This window comes from Malania oleifera, chromosome 12 (genome assembly GCF_029873635.1).
Source record: "Malania oleifera isolate guangnan ecotype guangnan chromosome 12, ASM2987363v1, whole genome shotgun sequence".
NCBI lineage: Eukaryota > Viridiplantae > Streptophyta > Magnoliopsida > Santalales > Ximeniaceae > Malania > Malania oleifera.
The window spans coordinates 79,178,535-79,199,716 of NC_080428.1; the positions used below are offsets into that span (position 1 = coordinate 79,178,535).

The 21,182-nt window shown below is 36.3% G+C and overlaps 1 protein-coding gene and 1 long non-coding RNA gene across 5 annotated transcripts; one reads left to right on the forward strand and one right to left on the reverse strand.

Moving 5' to 3' along the window:
* The first annotated feature begins 14,507 nt into the window (after nucleotides 1-14,507).
* On the forward strand, nucleotides 14,508-15,336 carry LOC131144258 (uncharacterized). Its single transcript, XR_009133767.1, has 2 exons — nucleotides 14,508-14,658; nucleotides 14,883-15,336. It is a non-coding gene; the product is annotated as an uncharacterized LOC131144258 (long non-coding RNA).
* A 1,495-nt stretch (nucleotides 15,337-16,831) lies between these two features.
* Nucleotides 16,832-20,830, reverse strand: LOC131144259 (BTB/POZ domain-containing protein At1g67900-like). 4 transcript variants are annotated; one of them, XM_058092794.1, is made up of 5 exons: nucleotides 20,490-20,830; nucleotides 19,735-19,935; nucleotides 19,572-19,641; nucleotides 18,210-19,472; nucleotides 16,832-17,543 (listed from the first exon to the last, which is right to left on the reverse strand). In XM_058092794.1, exons 2-5 carry the CDS (start codon nucleotides 19,791-19,793, stop codon nucleotides 17,043-17,045), a joined length of 1,893 nt encoding a protein of 630 aa, XP_057948777.1. In that variant the 5' UTR covers nucleotides 19,794-19,935; nucleotides 20,490-20,830; the 3' UTR covers nucleotides 16,832-17,042. The 4 variants fall into 4 exon arrangements, with proteins under 4 accessions (XP_057948777.1, XP_057948779.1, XP_057948776.1 ...); XM_058092796.1 differs by having other exon boundaries at nucleotides 20,487-20,830; XM_058092793.1 differs by having other exon boundaries at nucleotides 20,034-20,716.
* Nucleotides 20,831-21,182: the final 352 nt, after the last annotated feature.

Consider the following 21,182-nt stretch of genomic DNA (forward strand, 5'->3'; position numbering starts at 1 on the left):
TTGATGTATTGCAATATTTTGGTAGCTGCTTGCATGTGTGGAAGCCCTGGTTTAGCCAAAAACTAACTCAATCTGTTTACTGCATATGTCAAATTAGGTCCGCTCAAAGTTAAATACATTAGTTTGTGACATCCCGATTTTTGTACAATTTTTTTTAATCTCAATAATAAATAAATAATCACTCGTCATCCACAACATTCACAAATTGGTCACGTCAACAATCCTATTATCATTCATACAACCCAACTCACATTGGGTACCGAGTAAAAAATTATTTTATTATACAACCTAATAGTGGAAGACAGTATATACATATCAGTCAGAATACAATACCCAAAATATCAATATACACATATACAAAATACTATCTCCTACCCAAAAACAATCAACCCTAGGGAATCACACCTTCCTAGTCCAAACTCACCCTGTGTGTCAGGGTTCCAGCTCCCTATGATCACGGTGCTCTATCACCTGACCTATCCCTGATCCCTGAAAAATTTAGATAATTTGGGTGAGACACATTTCAGTAAGAAGGAATAAATTATTTACAGTGTGTGATGATATGAGTTCAGTTATAACATGCTTTATTTTTTTCCAAAACAACATTTCATCTGAGAAAACACACTAATATTCACATTCTCATAATTATATAGATATACAATACAAGCTTTTATAAGTTTTAAAACCATTTCTCAAGTTTATTCATTTCCAACACACATAATTACCCACGAAGTTCCTGAGAATAGGGAAGATTGCTCACCCATACAGGTAGCTTCCCTCTACCCTAACACGTTATGCAGCCAGGAATGGCCACATCTGATACCTATCAGGGCACTCACCTTACTTAATAAGCCCTCAGGCAGAGAGTTTCACTTCGCCTCAATTATTTATTTTATAAAACACATACTCTTTCATTTCTCATAATCATTTCTCATTTTAACTGATTACATATCTATGTATACATAAATTCACATTTACGTACTTTATATAATACATTAGATCACATAATTCCAATTCTCAACACATTCACGATTTCCATACTGAGCATACCTCCCCAACAACATCAGTAGGAACTTCACAACATAATTTTCATATTGAGCATACCTCCCCAACGACATCAGTAAGAACTTCACACACACACGCAGTCTCCATACTGAGCATACCTCTCCAACGGCATCAGTAGGAACTTCACATACACACACACACACAGTCTCCATATTGAGCATACCTCCCCAACGGCATCAGTAAGAACTTTGCACACACACACAGTCTCCATACTGAACATACCTCCCTAACGACATTAGTAGGAACTTCACACACACACACACACACAGTATCCATACTGAGCATACCTCCCCAACGGCATCAATAGGAACTTCACACACACACGCAATTATTGTGTGGTATTGGCATATCATCAATCATATTTCAATATATCTCAATTCAATTTAATATGAATATTCTCATCATTTTCTGTGCACATTTCATCATCTCATAATAATATATATCATATTTCGCATATTTTCACATTTCCCAAAATACTCATATCATTAATTTATACAAACTCATTTTTCATACAAATAATTTCTACTCACGTAGAAACATCACATCAATCATTTTTATTTCAATATTTTCTCAGAAAATACACATCATTATAATTCATATTTTTCAACACATGTCATGTGCCACACAATTTTCATCTAATCTTCATAATATGTTAATTTCATATTGCAAAGCATCACAATTTAATATTACTCAAATGCCACACAATTTATCTAATATTTATATCATAATAATTTTCAGGAAAAATACCATATGTTCATTTTCACATATTAATTCACACAGTAATTCTAAAAATACTGTTATAATTTATTCCCCTTACCTGGCTTACTGAGAGTCTCGTTAACACTTATATCCTACGCCCTTGGCGCTCGAAACTTTATTCTTGCAATTTGCATTTTCCCCAGATTAATTAATTCATTTCTCCAAAATACTACCCATCTAACCTTCCTTAGGCCCCATGTACTCCAAATTAACATTTAAACCAATATTTGACACCCCCACTTAATTTTCTGAATTTTGCCTGCGGGTCTCAAAAATACACCGGCGGCGCTCACCCGGGCCCTAAATTTCAAAAATTCTACTTTAACTCCATATGCTCAACATTTTAGCATTTCCAAATTAATCCTAATTAATTAAAAATAAACCCCTTAATAAGCCCCGTACCCCAAATTTGGAGTTTTACCCATGACGACCCCACGAGAATTTTGTCCCGCTAGATTTGTAGAGAATCACCCCTAGATTCTCGTGGTAGTGTCCGTTTGTCAATCAGACTTATAATTTGTAAGAAATTAAAGAAAAATGGGAAAATGACTTACCTTAGGGGATACGTCTACGCTGCTCCTACCACTAATATGCTTCAGTAGAAATGACGGCAGCGGAGAATGGAGTCCAACGGTATCTTCCAATTTTCGATCAGGCGAAAATCCGTCATGAAATCGAGGAGAGAGAGAGAGAGAATGAGAGGAGAGAGAGAGAGAGAGAGAGAGAGAGAGAGAGAGAGAGAGAGAGAGAGAGAGGAAAAATTCAGAGAAAGAGAGAGAGCTCTCTATAAACGCCTGAAGCTTCTCTAAAGCTTCAGGTAGTTTCATATACATATAATAATAATAATAATAATATATTTAATTAATATTAATAATATATTTTATTAATAAAAATAAAAATAAATTTTAATTAATTTAATTAATTTTTTTAAAATTCGATTAATTAATTAATTATTATTATTATTATTTTGGGAATCACTCTACTAATCTTCTATAGCCATTTTTGGGGTTATTACATAGTTTGCCTATGAGTCTTCTGTATTTGTTTGAGTCTGTCAGCAAATCTCTAGAATCCTTAGACAACTTCAGTCCCTATTCCTTAGGAGAATTAACAGGCTTGCATCCCATCATACTTGTTTCTTTTAATATATCAAGAGCAAACTTCCTTTGATTCAAACTCATACCCTTCTCACTTCTAGCAATTTTAAGCCCCAAGAAGTATTTAAGTGAACCAAGATCCTTAATCCCAACTTTAGCATCCAAAACTGACTTCAATTCAGCAACACAGTTTGGATTATTTCCTGTGATGACCATGTCATCCACATATACTAATAAAGTTGTAAACAAAGGACCTTTCACATGCACAAACAAGGAATGATCAGCAATAGATTGAATGAAACCAAGTTGTTGAATAGTGGTGGAAAGTTTAGTGTATCATTGTCTTGAAGCTTGTCTTAAACCATAGAGAGATTTAAGTAGCTTACACACAACAGGAGAAGAAGAACTCCCCCCTTTACTGTGATAACTAGGAGGCAGAGATATATATACTTCCTCATCAAGATCCCCATGCAGAAAAGCATTATTGATGTCCAATTGATGGAGAGGCCAAGCTTTGGTAGTTGCCAATGCAATCAAGACACTAACAGTGACTGTTTTGGCTACTAGAGAGAAAGTTTCAAGAAAATCTAAACCTTCTCGTTGAGTGTAACCCTTTGAAACTAATCTTGCCTTGTATCTTTCAATTGAACCATTAAAATTTATTTTAATTTTGTATACCCATTTACATCCAATAGGAGATTTACCAGGTGGTAAAGTAGAAAGCTCCCAAGTGTGAGTTTTCTCAAGTGCTTGAATTTCCTTATCCATTGCCTCTTTCCACAGAGGATCTTGAACTACTTGAAAGAAAGACTGAGGTTCTTGAGGAGAAGAACTGACTGTCAGCATGTATGACTGATAGCTTGGTTCCAAATGTGAATAAGTAAGGTATTGAGATATATCATAAGGTGCACCTGGAATGTGAGTAACAATACAAGAATAATCCTTTAAGTAAGCAGGTTGTTTGGTGCGTCTCATTGATTTTTTGAGAGGTGTAGATGGTGGTTCTACTGTTGTAGTATGAACAGGTTCTGTTGAGATTATATTAGGAATTGTATGGTCGAGTAAAGAATGAACCAAAGAATCAGTAGAATTATGATTAACAGGAGAAGTAATAATATGGATGACAGAAGAAGAAGAACAATTAGAATTAGAATATGGAACCTCAACTGAAATAGAATTATTAAGTGGAGTTGAAATAGGAATATGATTTTCAGGAATGCAAATGGGAATAACAAAAGAGCTATTACCTGAGCTGGAATTTGTAGTGTCCTCAACTTCAGAACTAAAAAGAAAAGGATCTAAAATTGATTTAATAGCATCAGCAAAAGGAAATATTTCTTCATGAAACACTACATCTCCGGAAATAAAAACAGTACTAGTAGTTATATCTAGGACTTTGTAACCTTTTACACCAAAAGGATATTCTGGAAACACACATTTTCTAGCTCTAGCAGTAAACTTAGATCTATTATATGCTAGAGTGGAAGCAAAACAAAGACATCCAAAAACCCTTAAGTGATCATAAGAAGGAGCATGACCATAAAGGACTTCATAAGGAGTTTTATGAGACAAGGCTGAAGTTGGGATTCTATTAATCAAATAAACTGCTGTTAAGACACAATGTCCCCAAAGATATAAAGGTAAATGAGAATGGAATAAAAGGGATCTTGCAACATTTAAGATAATGTGATGTTTCTTTTCTACTATTGCATTTTATTGAGGAACACGGCTTAATTGATGTAAAATGCCCTTTTTAGCAAAAAAATTGCTCATGATAAATTTTGTTCCATTATTAGTCCTTATTATCTTTATTTTTTTAGAAAATTGAGTCTCAACCATATTGTAAAATTGTTCCAAAACAGATTGTGTTTGAGACTTGTGTTTCAGCAAGTAAACCCAAGTAGATCTAGAACAATCATCTACAATGGTTAAAAAAATATTTGCATGAATCTATAGTAGGAACAGAAAAAGGACCCCACAAGTCATAATGTATCAAATCAAAACAATTTTCAGAAATGTGAGAACTTTTATTAAAAGGTAATCTCTTTTTCTTTGTAATAGGACAAATATCACAAAAAAATTTTTTTTTATTTGAATCAATAAGAGGTACATCATTGGATTTAATCAAAGCCAATTTGGAATTTGATAAATTTCCCAACCTGGAATGCCATACATGTATCTTTGGCTTATTGACTGACAGAACTGAAGAAGAAAAAGAAATAGAATTGCTTCCTTCCAGAAGATAGAGCCCATTGCACTCTTTACCCAAACCAATCATGCTCCAATGAGCAAGGTCCTAGATAAAACAAAAATTTCCAAAGAAAATAAGACAACAAGAAAAAGGTTTTACAAGTTGACTGACAGATATGAGATTAAAGCTGAAAGAAGGAACACAAAGAACATTGTATAAGATCAAAGTTTTAGTGATTTGAACAATTCCAATGTGTGTAACCAAAGCAGTTTCACCATTAGGAAGGTTCACATGAGTATTTAAGGCGGCTGTGATATGTGTGAAATAGGTAATTGAATGTACCATGTGGTCAGTAGCTCTTGTGTCTATGTCCCAATTTGTAGATTCAAAACAATTCTTGTCTACCAATTTGGCTGAGAAAATAGAGTGTGTCAAATTGGGTGTGAAGGAAGAATTAGATATAAAACCTGACATGGTTTCAAGATAGTTATTATGTGCTTGAGGATGAGAAGAATTTATTGTCACAGCAGCAGCACCATGAACACCAGCAAATCCAGAGTTCAATCTAGACAAGCCATTACCAACATTTGCATTAGCAACATGATGAATGTCACTAGAAGTTGATCCTGTATTGAGAAAAGCCAATAGCTGCTCACATTGAGTCTTGGTGATAGGACATTTAATCTAGCTTTGAGAAGAATTCTAAATCATAGTTCCTTGAAGAGAAGAAACTTGATTTGCACTTGATTTCCATTTTGGTTTATAACCAGGTGGGTATTTGTGTAGTTTGAAACACTTATCAACAGTATGCCCAATCATATTACAATGAGTACACATAGGTTTTTCTTTCTTGCTGTTTCCTTTAATCCATCTTGAATTTCCAGAACTATTTCCCTTTGAATTTGCATACATTGCCATAGTATCAGGTTTAACAGCATAGGAACCTCCATGTCTAGCATTCTAGTGAGATTCTTCTTGAAGAACTAATGTATAAACCTTGTTTATTGAAGGAAGAAGCTCATACATCAGAATTTGAGTCCTAATGGTTTCAAAATTTTCATTCAATCCCATAAGAAATCTCATGACATAGACTTTATCATGATTATTACTTAAGGTTTTACTTGCACCACATGTACACTCCGGTAATGGTTCCAAATTTAACAGTTGACCCCATAACCTTTTGAATTTTGTAAAATACTCAGTTATTGACATCTAATTTTGAGTAATATAACAAAGTTCCTTTTGAAGATTATATACTTTGGGACCATTGCCTATCAGCTACTTATTCTCCTCCGTATCTTCTACAGAGAATGGGCTGCCATAGTTCATCTGTAGGAATACAACTCCAGCAACTCCAACAGTTTTCTCTGTTTCACAAACTAATTTTCAATTGTATTTGCTAAAACAAATTTAGTTGTAATTTTTTGTTATTATTTCTTCCATTGTATTATATAAACAACATTGTAATATTCAGTTTAATATGACGAGAAGATTTATTTTCTTCTTTCTTTATATGGTATGAGAGCAAAACCTGCGATTTTCTTTGAAGTCTTTATTTTCATGGCTTCCAAAAATTCTTGCACATTTACAAATTCACCTACCATAGATGATTTCTCAAATCCATATTATCTGCATCATGGAGATAATCTTGGAATCGCTCTTGTAACTTCACCTCTTACAGAAGCAAATTATCATACATGGAGTCACTCCATGATCACTTCTCTCCATGCCAAAAACAAGATTTCATTCATCGATGGATCTCTTCCGCAACCTGATGTAAATGATCCTCTTAGATATGCTTGGGGACGCTGTAATTCCATGGTTGTTGCATGGATTACGAATTTATTATCTACAGACTTTGTATCTAGTGTTTTATTCTTTGATAATGCACAAAACATTTGGCTGGATCTGCAACAGCGTTTTTCAAGAAGTAGTGCACCGCGGGTTTATCAATTGAAGAAATCAATATCAGATCTTTCCCAAGGACAATTATCCATTACTCAATACTACAGTCAATTGAAAACTCTATGGGATGAGCTTCAAAGTTATTGGCCAGCTCCATGTTGTTCTTGTTCTCCGTCATGTACATGTGGAGCACTTCAGAAAATTTTTGATCGTGAGCAATTTGATTACACTATTCAATTTCTCATGGGATTAAACGATTCTTTTTCAGCAATACGGGGACAATTGTTAATGATGGATCCTCTTCCCACCATTAACAAGGCATTTTCTCTTCTTCTTCAAGATGAAGGAGAATGACAGCTTAAATTTGTTTCAACTCCAATTTTTGATTCTGCTGCTATGTTTACAGCTTCTTCACCATCATCAAACATTTCTAAGTCTTTTAAGAAAGACAAACCTGTGTGCTCTCATTGTGAAATTTCAGGCCATACAGTTAATAAATGTTACAGACTTCATGGTTTTCCACCAGGTTTTAAATTCACAAAATCCAAAAGAATTGCATCTTCTGCAAATCAAGTCACTTCGGATGTTCATACCTTACCTTTTACTCAAGAACAATGTAATCAATTGTTGGCTCTACTTCATCCTTCACCTCCATCATCTTCAGCTCTCGTTGCATCGACAATTTCCAATGGTAGTTCTTCTTTACCTTCAATGTCTATGACACGTATATCTTCCAATTGTTCTTCTTTTTTTTCTTCTTCCACTTCCTGGATTATAGATACGAGTGCCACTGATCATATGGTTGGTGATATTTCTCTATTAGTACAATAACTTCTTTAGTTCAGTCTTTTGTAAATTTACCAAATGGTACTCGTGTTCCTGTAACTCATACAGGAACTATCTCACTGTCATCATATCTTATTCTACATGATGTTCTCTGTATTTCTTCATTCAATTTCAATCTTATTTCTGCTTGCAAATTATCATCATCTTTGGCATGTTGTCTAATTTTTTCTTCCTCATTCTGTTATATTCAGGACCTGAAGCTGTGGAGGACGATTGGACTGGGCCAACTATTTAATGGCCTCTATTACTTGCTTCCTTTCTCAAATAAAGTTCATTCTGATTCATCAACTTTTAAATCCTTTTCTTCAAATAATGTAAATCAATCGTTTGATCGTTGGCATCAACGATTAGGACATATTTCTTTTCAACGATTACATATGTTACATCATTGTATTTCTTTTTCTCCATCAAGTAATCATGAACCTTGTAATATTTGTCCACTTGCTAAACAACATAGATTATCTTTTCCACTAAGTAAATCTGTTTAAACTTTTAATTTTCGATTAATTCATGCTGATATTTGGGGTCCTTTTGAAACTCCTTCATTACAAGGCTTTCGTTATTTTTTATCCATTGTTGATGATTTTTAAAGATGCACATGGATATATCTCATGAAATCTAAATCTGAAACTCACCTACTTCTTCAATATTTCTTTGCATTCATTCAAAATCAATTCCAAACCACAGTTAAAATTATACGAATTGATAATGGTTCTGAATTCAATACCTCAGACTTTTATAATTCAAATGGGATTATACATCAACGATCTTGTGTTGCAACTCCACAACAAAACTCAATTGTGGAAAGAAAACATCAACATTTTCTTAATGTTGCTAGATCCCTTCGTTTTCAAGCTCATTTACCTCTTGTTTTCTGGTTTGACTATATTTTGGCTGCTGCTTATATTATTAATAGAACACCAACTCCTCTTTTGTCAAATAGAACTCCTTATGAAGTTTTATTTGGTAAGTCTCCTTCATACTCTCACATGCGAGTTATTGGTGCATTGTGTTTTTCTTGTACTCTTTCTTTTAATCGTCATAAATTTGATGCTCATTCTTGTCATTGTATTTTTCTTGGTTATCCTTTTGACATCAAAGGATACAAATTATTTGATCTACATACTCATCAAATTTTTGTTTCCCAAGATGTCATTTTTCATGAGAATGTTTTTCCTTTTGCCACTTTACCATCTGATTATCTTACAAAACATTCAAATTGTGATATACCTCTTACCTATTCAGTCATTAGATATTGTTCCTTCTGAATTCAATTTTTCTTCTAATTTTCCATCTTCAGTTATTCCCTTATCTTCATCTTCTACTCCATCTAACTCACATGCTATTCCTCTTCGACATTCAATGAGATCTAGACATCCTCCTTCTTATCTTCGTGACTATCATTGTTCTTTGGCCAGAAATTATATCTCAGTTCGTTCTCCTCTTCACAGTTCAGTTCAGAATGTTTCAGGTAAACCATATTCTTTATCCTCTGTTCTGTCATATTCTCATCTTTCTTCAGTTTATCGTTCATTTGTGTTAAATGTTTCTATGAACTCTGAACCTCAATATTATCATCAAGCTGTACAATTTCCTGCTTGGCGTGAAGCTATGAATGCTGAGCTATAGGCACTTGAGGAGAACAAAACTTGGTCACTTACATCATTACCTCATGGTCACAAACCTATTGGCTGCAAATGGGTGTATCGTATTAAATATAATTCAAATGGTTCCATTAAGCGATTTAAAGCTCGTTTAGTAGCACAGGGTTACACTCAATAGGAAGGTATTGACTATTTTGAAACATTCTCTCCGGTTGCAAAAATGGTTTCAATTCGTTGTTTACTAGTTGTTGCTGCCACAAAACATTGGTTTGTTCATCAACTTGATGTAAACAATGCCTTTCTTCATGGTGATTTATCAGAAGAGGTTTATATGAAATTACCTCCTGGTTATAAATTTTAAGGGAAAAATGATTTGGTTTGTTGCCATAAGAGTCTTTACGGTTTGAAGCAAGCACCATGACAATGGTTTTCGAAGCTTGCCAAAACTCTTATTGATTACGGATTTATTCAGTCTAAATCTGATTCTTGTTTGTTTATTCAGCAATCTGCTACACATTTTATTATTCTTTTGGTCTATGTTGATGATATCATTCTTTCAAGTTCCAGTATGGAATCCATTACTGCTATTAAGCAATTTCTACATTCCAACTTCAAAATTAAAGATCTTGGTTGTTTACGATATTTTTAGGACTTGAAGTTGCTCGATCTTCTAAAGGGTTCTTTCTTTGTCAACGAAAATATATTTTGGATATTTTATAGGATACTGGTTTTCTTGATTCAAAGCCAGTCTCATTTCCCATGACTCAATTTCTCAAGCTTTCCAAGTCTGATGGTGAACTGCTTAATGATCCTCTGCACTATCATCGTCTCGTTGGTAGATTACTTTATTTAACAATTACTAGACTTGATATTGCTTTTTCTGTTCAAGTTCTTTCTCAGTTTATGGATGCAACATGATTGCCTCATCTTCATGCAGCTCATCGTGTGCTCAGATATTTGAAATCCTCTCCTGGACAGGGTTTATTTTTTCCTATTCATTCCACTCTTAAGCTCACTGGTTTTACTGATTTTGATTGGGCAAGTTGTCCTGATTCTCGTCGCTCTGTTACTGGTTTTTGTATATTTCTTGGAAATTCTCTTATTTCCTGGAGATCTAAGAAGCAAACAACTATTTCGCGTTCTTCTGCTGAAGTTGAATATTGTGCTATGGCCACCATAGCCTGCTAACTTACTTGGCTTGTTACTCTGCTTCGTGATCTTGGTGTTTTGGTTTCTTTGCCCATTTCATTGTTTTGTGATAATCAAGCTGCAATACACATTGCTTCCAACCCCGTTTTTCATGAACGAACTAAGCACATTGACATTGATTGTCACTTGGTTCGTGATAATGTTCAAGCTGGTTTTTTACGTCTCCTTCATGTCTCCACGCATCATCAAACAGTTGATATTTTTACCAAGGCTTTGGGATCTGATGTTTTTCATTGTCTTCTACGCAAGCTTGGCGTGTTGAATGTTTATTCCCCACTGCCATCTTGAGGGGGCGTATCAACTACTTATTCTCCTTCGTATCTTCTACAGAGAATGGGCTACAGAGAATGGGCTGCCACAGTTCATCTGTAGGAATACAACTCCAGCGACTCCAACAGTTTTCTCTATTTCACAAACTAATTTTCAGCTGTATTTGTTAAAACAAATTCAGTTGTATTTTTTGTTATTCTTTCTGTTATTATTTCTTCCATTGTATTATATAAACAGCATTGTAATTTCCCAGTTTAATATGACAAGAAGATTTATTTTCTTCTTTCTTTATATTACCTTGAGAAAAAACATTTTGCAATTCCAGCCACATCTCTCTAGCAGTTTTACAATACATCACACTACCATATACATATGCGTGCATTGAATTAATTAGCCAAGAAATTACCATCGTGTTGCAACTTTGCCAGTCTTCATAGAGAGAAGACTCTGGATCAGGTTCAACAATTTTTCCATTGATAAAACCTATCTTTTTCTTGGCAGTGAGAGCAAGAATTATGACTCTGGGCCAAGAATGATAGTTTTTCATACCAAGTAGTGGCTGTGTAACTAGAATGCTACCTGGATTTTCGTTTGAATGGAGGAAGATTGGATTTGAGAGGTTCGGTTGTGAGGATGGATCAGATTGATTGCTCGAATCTGGAGATGTCGTGGATACACCTTCAGGCTCTCTGTGTCTTTCCTATCTCCTCCGGATTTGTATTTAAGAACAGAAGCAGTTTCAATCTGTAAATTGATTGATTGATGCTCCAATACCATATAAAACTTCAAGAACTAAAGCCGATGAACTCCAAGAAACAGAAGATCTGAAAATAGACTTGATCTTATTTCTTGAATACAAAACGAGCTTACAAAAACTAAGAAATACAAACAATAAGACTCCTTATATACAAAATTTGTTAAGCTTTTGAATAAAGAAAATACAAGGTTTAACTATAACAAATAACTAATCCTCCCAAGATTGCTTATCAATTTTAACACTAGGAAGTCCTTTATTTTCCGTTGAACTATGTAGATATTTATACATGAATTTAATCAATCACTACCTAGATTTTTAGGAGTAGTGGTATCTCATAAAAAAAAATCTCGTCTTGTTTGGTTTTAATCTAGATTTGTCCCAAATACTACATTCAATTCATTGAGTAAGAAATTTGTACATCATGAGACTGCTATTATGGAAGAAAAAGTTAGATCTTTTGGGAGATATCGTCCAATAAAATCATTCAAACAATGGATCTCATATAGCAGGATTAACATGTATTCTAGTCACACTATTTCAAATGATTTTATTGGATAGGAGGGTCTAATGGGAGGACTTCATTTTTTCTCACTATTATAACCTTTCTTTTTGCACTAGTTATTATAGTATCTCCCATTAGATAAAGTTGTTTTCATATCAAATTTTATTTTAATATTTAGTTAATTGAGCTTTCTGCTTGATACGTAAAGTAATTATTTAACTTTTATATTAATTAATATATAAAATAATATAAATACAAATAAAATTTAGAACTTAAACCCGAATAAAGGTTATATATATATATTATCTCCAATCCAATTTGTCTAGTGGCTCGCAGTATTTGTATGATTGATTTGAATAGAAAATTGATTTTATGTTATGAACTAATGATCAGTCACAATCTGTTTTTTTTTTTTAGTTAGTTAAGATAATTAAATAAAATGGTAAGAAAATATGAGACATGACAAGCAGCATATCTGTTGGGGGATGGATTATGAAGCGTTGACGGTCAAATACACATCATTGCAGCAAATGATTTCACATTCTATGGTGGAGGTGCAACACAGCTATGGGCCCAATTCCCTCAAACTTTATGGGCCCTACATTCCATTTTGGGCCTGCTCATCTTTTGCGTTGATAAGCTATTTCTTGAGCATTCGTATTGAGCCGGAAGTTTCCTTGATTTTGGGATTTCTCGGTTCACCGGTTGACCTCAGTGATTTATCCTCTTCTTTTCTTTTCTTGTTAAGTCATCAACTCCTCAAAATTGAAATCCTGACTAGAGATGTAATGAAGCCTACTTCAAATTTGATTTCATTCAAAATTCGTCTCAAACTTAATTCATCTTAAAATTGTTAAACTTGAACTTAAGTAAATTATAAATTCTTAAAACTCGAATTCGACTTCATTAAACTCAACTCGATTAAAAATTAATATTAAATGCATACATAAATATATAAATAAACGCATAATATTAAATATATTTATAAATTATATATTGTACGACTTATTTTTACAACTCTTATTTGTTTCTTGGGGCTTTAACAATAATTTTTTTTTCTTTTTTTGGGGGTGGGGGTATTGTAAGGAGCACTGGACCTCAATTGTTGGAAGACTCCAAGGTATTCTGGGGGAGCCTTGAGCCCAAAATGCTTCTCAATCAATTTACCTTTAGACTACACTCCCAACAGTTTACTTTTATGATGAAGACGCACCAAGTTGAATATGGACCAACCCAATTTGAGTCTGGCCCAAAAGTCCTGTCAACCCAAAACAAAGAGCTGAAAGTAGACATAGTATTAATCCAACCAATTAAATGATTCCCAAAAAGAAGAATTAATGATGATGACTACATATATAAGGGGGCCTGCGATTAGGATGAGTGTCACTTTAGGCCTCATTCAAAATCACCCAAAGCTCTATCCCCCTGTTTGGCCGGCCCTAAGGAAAGCCAAGGGCTGCCAACCATGCCCCCAAAGGCATTCATTATTCTTTTGATTTGATGTTCCAAGACTTATCAGCGTTAACTGTTTTGATGTGAGATTTGTAACTTATCTGTATTAATACATGAAATTTTTATTATGGGTGTTATATGGAAGTATATTTTTTGCCACGAGTGGTTCTTTGGGCCCTCTCCCGCCTCATGCAAAACTTTATACAAAATTTAAGTCAATAAACCTTTTTAAATAAAAGTCACAACTCATCATAAACACATACATTAGTGTCAGTGTACCAATTGACACTTTCTTAGGGAGCGCAGCTGGATATAAGGACGTATTACATCCTTCATTAAGCGAAGAAAATGACCTTATGAATGAATGTGCTGTGGAGGAGGGATATATGTAAAGTATGGTGGGATAAACTAATAGACAGCCATATGCATACATGCCACGAGAATGTCTGCCATGATCATTAATGCAGTTATGGAGGGAGGGACCCCCACCCGGCCCCTGTGCCCTATCCCTCATTTTTTCAAATGAGTTAAGGAGGTAAGCATGCATGCATCGGCCAATAATCAGATGATTCATGTTCAACAGAGCAAAAAAGATGGACATTGGACAGTGTGGAAGACGGATGGATAGATAAAGAAGAGAGAAGTAAATTAAAAGAAAGAAAAGCTAACAGTATGAATAACTATAGAGGAATTATTTATGATGGGTTGGAGCTAGAGTGGTTGAAGCATTACCAAAAGTGATTGATTTAGGTGGGACGACGTTAGTGGAGATGCATATGATTATCAGACCCCGTGAGAGAGAGAAAGAGAGAAAGAGAGGTTTTAAAGACATATAACTGCATACCCATTCATCGACTTTCTGTTGTGTCACCAAATTTTCCATCTTTCTTTCTTTCCTCGTTCATTTAAAGGCACAATTCCAAATCTCAATGCAAGTTTGATCTGTTGCTAGCTTTGTGGAAGTGCAGGCCATTTCAGAATTTACAGTCATTCAAATCTAGGTACCCGGCCATTAAGCCTTATGCTTACCCTGTGTTTGTGTTTATATATATATATATATATATATATATATATATACATATGCACGTTCCTCTCTCTGTAATTTTATAATATAATCACTAAATGTTATATGCTGTTACTCAATCACTAACATATCTTTTGATCAGTAAATTCAAATTCTAAAGGCATCAACGCTCAGCAGCTATAGCTATGTGTGTAATTGCAGGACGTTGATCAGAGAAAGAGAGAATATTAATGGAGGGAGAACAGAGAGCTAACAAGCAGGAAATGAAGGTGGAGATTCCATCCCTCCAGGAAGCCGGCGTGGAGATTCCGACACCCAGCGGGCTCACGAGACAGCCCAGTACGGGCAGCGGTGCAAAGGGCAATTGCCTCTGCTCTCCCACCACTCACGCCGGTTCATTCCGGTGCCGCCTCCATCGCGCACCCTCTCTCCAACGCACCAAAAGCATGGACTGTCCTAACAAGCCTGCTGCTGACGCGAACACTGCAGTACATCCCCAGCATTAGTACATATATATATATATATATATATATATATATATATATATCAAGTTAAATTAATATTGCATCTGCTGCTATATTAAGTACATATGAACAAGTTCTTGTTTTGTAATTCTATGCTTCTATAGTTCTAATCCACCACGCTTAAAATTAAATCCACTTGTTTCAGCAGCTCTCTTTCTCTCTCTCTCTTATTTTCTCCGTAGCCCCTAGTTGATGTTTGTGTGTGTGTGTGTATAGATCGTGTTTAGTACTACTTTTGACCTTATAAATGATTTTTAGGTCTTTAATCATTGAAAAAATGCTTCTTTTTTTTTTTGCATACTTGACCACCCAATTTCTATCTCTTTTGGTTTTGATGAAAACTTCCAGAGGCATAGGTTTTGATCATCCAAGCTATATATATATATATATATATATATATATATATATATATATATTCTGATACATACAGTACAAGCAAATGAATGTGGCAGAGAATGATTTGAATGATTGCAGATGAGCCGTATATACATGGGACCTGCATGCACATCTATTTTATTGCTCACCATACTCCCTGCAGGATTCATACAGATTGAATTATCATGTTCCTCATCTCATGATTTTCCTTTTTTCTCCTGCAAAATTTTCTAAAGAAACCTCCAAAAATCAGCATATTCAATAATTACGCCTACTGCATCTGATTAACTGAGCATATCTGAAACAGGGTCACAATGTGTCGCGCCAATGATCACAAATCCACGGCAATAATAATATGTATCCAAATTGCAGCCAATCAATTGTCGTTGAAAAACATATATGTTGGCTCTACAGGGGCACTTTAATGGCAAGTTGAAAATTGATAATACAAGTCATGAGAAAAAGAGATATAAAATTAGACTACACCAGGCTTTTAACAGAGAGATAAAACTCCAGAATTTACATGATTAAAGCCCCAAAAGGTTATGCTTTTTCAGTGCTAGTGAAGGAGATCAGATGAACATGAACTTTTCAGAAGAAGATGTTAGGAAAAGTATGCAAAACAAAATCCTGAACAAAAGAAAACCCAGAAAAGCTACCACTCTCTCAATAGCATTTTCTTCCATGCCAAGCACTTTTAACACATCCTACATACAGAAACCCAAAAAATAGCCTTAAGTTAAACATGGGAGCAAAGAGGAGATCGAGGATCAAAATTGAAGCTTTGGAATTCCATATGTTTTAACTAGTGTTATGAACCGTTTGATGGTATAACCAAGAAAATCTATACAAGGAAAAATTATCACCTTTCACTCTTTTCTGTTCCCCTTGATCGACATCTTCATGCTCATCTGAGCGTGTACAGATCATGGTTTATTTAATAGAAAGCAATCTAGTATTTGCATTTGAACCTTTGTCTATGAAACAATTCAGTTTTATGAGAACAGGAATCCTAACACTGGCGAATAATCAATGTGTAATTGAAAAAAAAAAATTGGAATGAAAAATAGGAGGAATTCTATGAGGTGATAGTCAACAGTACAATGCAACGTTTGAGATACAAAAACTTTTTCAAAAAATTTCAATTAGCGGGTAAGGATCCAATAAGATGCAACAGATGTCGATCCATTTATACACACATCAGTTTTGGTCCCATATTAATTTGGTCATATACAGCTAGGCTCCTACGCATTTTTCCACATACTCAAGTTGCTCTTTAGATTTACTTCCCTGTATTGAAAATCTTCCTCCTTATTACAATAGATTACACCAACAATGCACATTAGATTTTTTTTCCCCACCTAAAAACTTACAAGGCAGTTCAAAAGAACAAAAGAAAAAGCAGTGTAAATAAATTACCCTTCACATTATGCTCCCAACTGAAAACTAAACAAAACTCTTATCAATTCTTCTCACTTGCAGTACTTCTATTGTTGGACCACAACTTACTAAGCATTCTCTTGGGTCGGGGGAGAGCACAGAGTGCCTTAAGCTTTGAAGTTCTTGCAATCCCATCTGCTGCTTGCATATCAGTATCTTCTATATCGTCGTCCTCGGCCAGCTTCATCCTCAAAGTGGACAGCTTCGATTTAGGGGATTTAAGACCTGAAATGCTCCACTGGTCCTCCGCCTGAATGCTAGTGGTTGTGCTTAATGCTCCGGTAGCCTTCGATGGGTCAACCGCATGTGCAGCTAGAAGTGCCTTGATATTGCCGGGCAGCTCGGTTACATTGCCACCTGCCATAGCAGCTCGTGCCTGCTCGAAGAAGAGTACTTGCACGACAACCCTCAGCGGTAGTAACTCATTCTGCGCGGCATGCATGCAGGCCTCCACAGATAGCTTCTTGCAGTCAAGGACTCGGCATAGCCTCTTCCTTTCACTCTTGTTAAGGTTTAGGTGTGCCTGGGCAGTTGGACAAAAAACAGAAATAGAATGCTGTTAGGTGTCATGACATTAGTAATGGAACTGGGTGCTTCTACAGATCATTACAAACATGAAATGTTGGTAAATTTTGCAGTTGGTTTTGTTGGCTTCCACACGTTCCAAATTAACAACTGCAAATATGGACTATCAGCCTGTCACGGCCTATCCAAAGAAAGAGATTTTTTATCACCTGAAGTACAATCTGACAAACAGGGTAGCGAAGCATGCATTGATGGTATATTTCTTAAGCATTACCTAAATAAATGGGAATTAACATTCATTGTGAACAGTACTGATCCATGCTAAACCAGTAGGGTCAGCCTAATTGTGATTGCCTACAGATTATTGAGCATGAAAAGACGCCAAGGTCAAGGGAGTTGGTTAGCTACTGAAATTATTGAGACCCACTTCCTAAAGTGTGAGCAGTCAATTAGCAAATTCAATTTAGTCTGAAGTATGGCGACCTAGAGCAGCTAAGAGTGGGAAATATGGGGACTTTGTGAGCAAGTTGATGACTTTGTGCACCTAAGAATGAGAAATATGGTAGACTTTAAACAAAATTAGCAGAATTCACCCAGAAATATTTCATGAAACGACAATAAAAATCAGTGTGTATCTGTAACTCCTCCGATTTCTTTTTTTTACCTTGAGATAGATGTCAATAGCCCTGTAAAGATCATCATGATCGACCCTTGCGAAATCCGGAACAGCCTCAGCAAGTGCAATCACCCTGGACAGAGGCAAATTTACGTCGCGGGCGATCTCTTGAAGATACCCATCCACAAGCTTTGCCACCTTCAACTTTGAGCTATGCGATGCAGAGGATGACCTTCTACTCTCTTGAAGCTCAAAATCAACGTTCTCTGCCGATCGAGACCGCCTCCTCTCGAATCCTCCTTTGGTTCTTGGAGGGCTAGTTGGGGGGCTCTGCCCCTGCAACATGAACTGCTCCAATATCGTCATAACCATGTCGACATCGTAGAGCGTATCGCAATTGTATGATAGGGAGGGAATCAACAGATCACTAACTTTTGCTTCCTCCAACTGAAGTCCTACTCTTCTTGCCAATTCCATTTTCGACGAAGAAGAGGCATTGAGTATATTGGCTGCCTTCAAGAGTTTGAGCAGGAAACTGCAAGAAACAGCGCCTTTTTCGGCCGGGAGTAAGCTTATAATGGATTCCAATAGCAGCCGATGCCTCGAAGTAATTTCCCCGATTGAGTCCGAATCGGGGTCTGATGCTACTTGCTTGTTGAGATTGCCATCTTTCGATATGTTCGGTAGCCATCGAGAAGCATAAATCTTCAATGCCTCCCCAATGAGATTAGAGGGTATCTTTCCAACAGACTTAATCGCTATGAAGGTTCTCCAATACAGGTCTATGCCTAATTCTGCAATATCTTCAGCCCACCACCCCTTGCTTGCAGGCTTGTGCCTCTGGCTCTCCGCTCCATTGCACGAAACATCGTCTCCACCCCTTCGGGAGTAGCTGCGCGACAAGCTCGCCTTCGAGGGATGGCTTAAAACCTTCGAAGCGATTGCTTCGATGCACCTGCTTGTGATTCCAAGGTCTTCTGACCACAAAGGGAAGCCTTTGGTGCTCTGCAGGGTGACAATGGAGTCCCTCCACCCATGAAGGATGCAAGAATTGAAGAACACCTCAAGCTTGTATATGAGGTTTCCCTTCTCCACATCCTCCGTCATCTGAAGGTACTCCGCGGCGCATCGGACGGCCACGATGTTATAGGCACTGAGAGTGATTGTGATGCCATAACAGAACTTGGCACATATTTCAAATGCATCAATTCCTCCAGGGAAATCAGGGAGTTGGACTATTTGGTGTTGTGATGATTCAGGAGATTCAGAGCACAGCCTCTGCAGGCGCAAGCACTTGGAGAGCAGGGGAAACTGCAAGCCAAAAGACCAAAAGAACCCATTTATTCTGAAATCATTTCAGTGAATTGCATCAATCAAAGACGAAATTATCATGTTTTCCTGAAAATTCACCTTGTGAAGCAAATATCTGGTCCCTTTCACTTGAACTATGAGATCACTGGAGACTTCAGAGGAGACTGACCTGCATTAACAAAAGAGAACTCTAGTTTAGGATCAAGCAAATGTTTAACATGAAAGGAAAAACTGTCTTCGGCAGAAAAAATTCATTAATTACCTTACGGCCTCTGCGGTATAAAAAGTATCCGGCCGAGATCCTAGTTTCATAAACTTCATGACTGATCTTCTTTATGTTCTTCTGAACTTTATGTTCATGAGAAGAACATTAACACGGATGAACCGAATGAACCCAACTCATGAACGACGAAAGGTACCCCGAAAAACTCCTTTCAGGACACCCAAGAGATGCTGCGCCCACCTGTGAACAAATTAAACATCACAATTAAGAACAACCCAATTCTCCCCTGTACACAGAATTTTCCCAACAACAACTCAATCCAAACAAATTAAGCTCACCCCAAAAAAAGAGAAAATTTTCTTGAACCATGCATGTAAAGAAACAAAGGGTGAATTATTTTTCATGGGGCAGGGAGGAAATCCAATCCAATCCAAGAAGATGGGAGGAGAAAAATACGAGAAGCCCTTGCTCTGAGTCTTATATACGGAAGTAAAGCAAGCAGAAATGGTCAAAATGACATAAACCCAGAAGAAAATCTCTGTCCATTCAATCAAATTCCATACCCCATTTGATTTAGACATGCCAAACAGAGAATCACAGGCTCTGCAACTGCAATCCCATCAAGCTAAATTGCATCTCTCTCTCTCTCTCTCTCTCTCTCGCATACACACCAAAGTAAAGCAGAGCAAATAAACCCAGAAGCGTTGTATAACACAAAACCCCCCATTACTCAAATTAGTAACCCACCAAATAATAAAATAAAGAAAGAAAGAAAGCATATATTATACGACAACCTGAAGTTATATTAATGTTTTTCTTTAGTTGAAAACCTGGGCGGGCCAACCAGGAACCAATCATTCGCTGGAAAATTCGACCTGAAAAATGTAAACTGCGACCTTTTGTATTTGTAGGTAAGGGGAATTTGGGTTTAGGGTCCCCTGCCCTTATCAGGGGCAGGGCAGCTTAATTCTCCCTCTTCTTCTTCCAGTACTGCCCGCTGCAACGGAGAGAGGAGAGGAGAGAGGAGCGACGCCCACGTGCTTATCCTGCGCCCACCTGTGCCCTATCTCTCATCATTGCCACGGCATTTTTTCACGGTGCGCCCCCGGATTATTTTAGTCAAACGCTATATAATACGCAACATCGTACGCGGTTGTGCCCTTTAAGAATAACCCAAATATGGCAAAAAGGGAATATAAGAAAATACAAGGAGGAAAAGTTAAATTAAAGTAAATAAACCGTATTTTATAAATTAATTTTCTTAATGGGGAAATGAAAAATAAAAAGGCCAAAAACAAGGGATGGAAAAAGGCTGGGGGATTCCAGTTGGCCAGAAAAAAAAAAAGAAAAAAAAAAGAGGATGCTAAAAGAAGGAATAGGATGTGTATCGCAATCAAGGATGGTCCATATTATGATAATGTTATGGGTCCAAACTACCCTTTCATTTTTGGAGTAATCACGGAAATACCCCTGAATCCCATTTATTG

Excerpts from the sequence above, each read along its gene's own strand:
- LOC131144259 (XM_058092794.1), bottom strand. The coding sequence starts at position 19,793 with ATGAAGTTTATGAAACTAGGATCTCGGCCGGATACTTTTTATACCGCA. Across the intron at positions 19,642-19,734 it reads TATACCGCAGAGGCCGTAAG|GTCAGTCTCCTCTGAAGTCT; the intron begins GTAATTAATGAA and ends TTGTTAATGCAG. Across the intron at positions 19,473-19,571 it reads CCAGATATTTGCTTCACAAG|TTTCCCCTGCTCTCCAAGTG; the intron begins GTGAATTTTCAG and ends TTTGGCTTGCAG.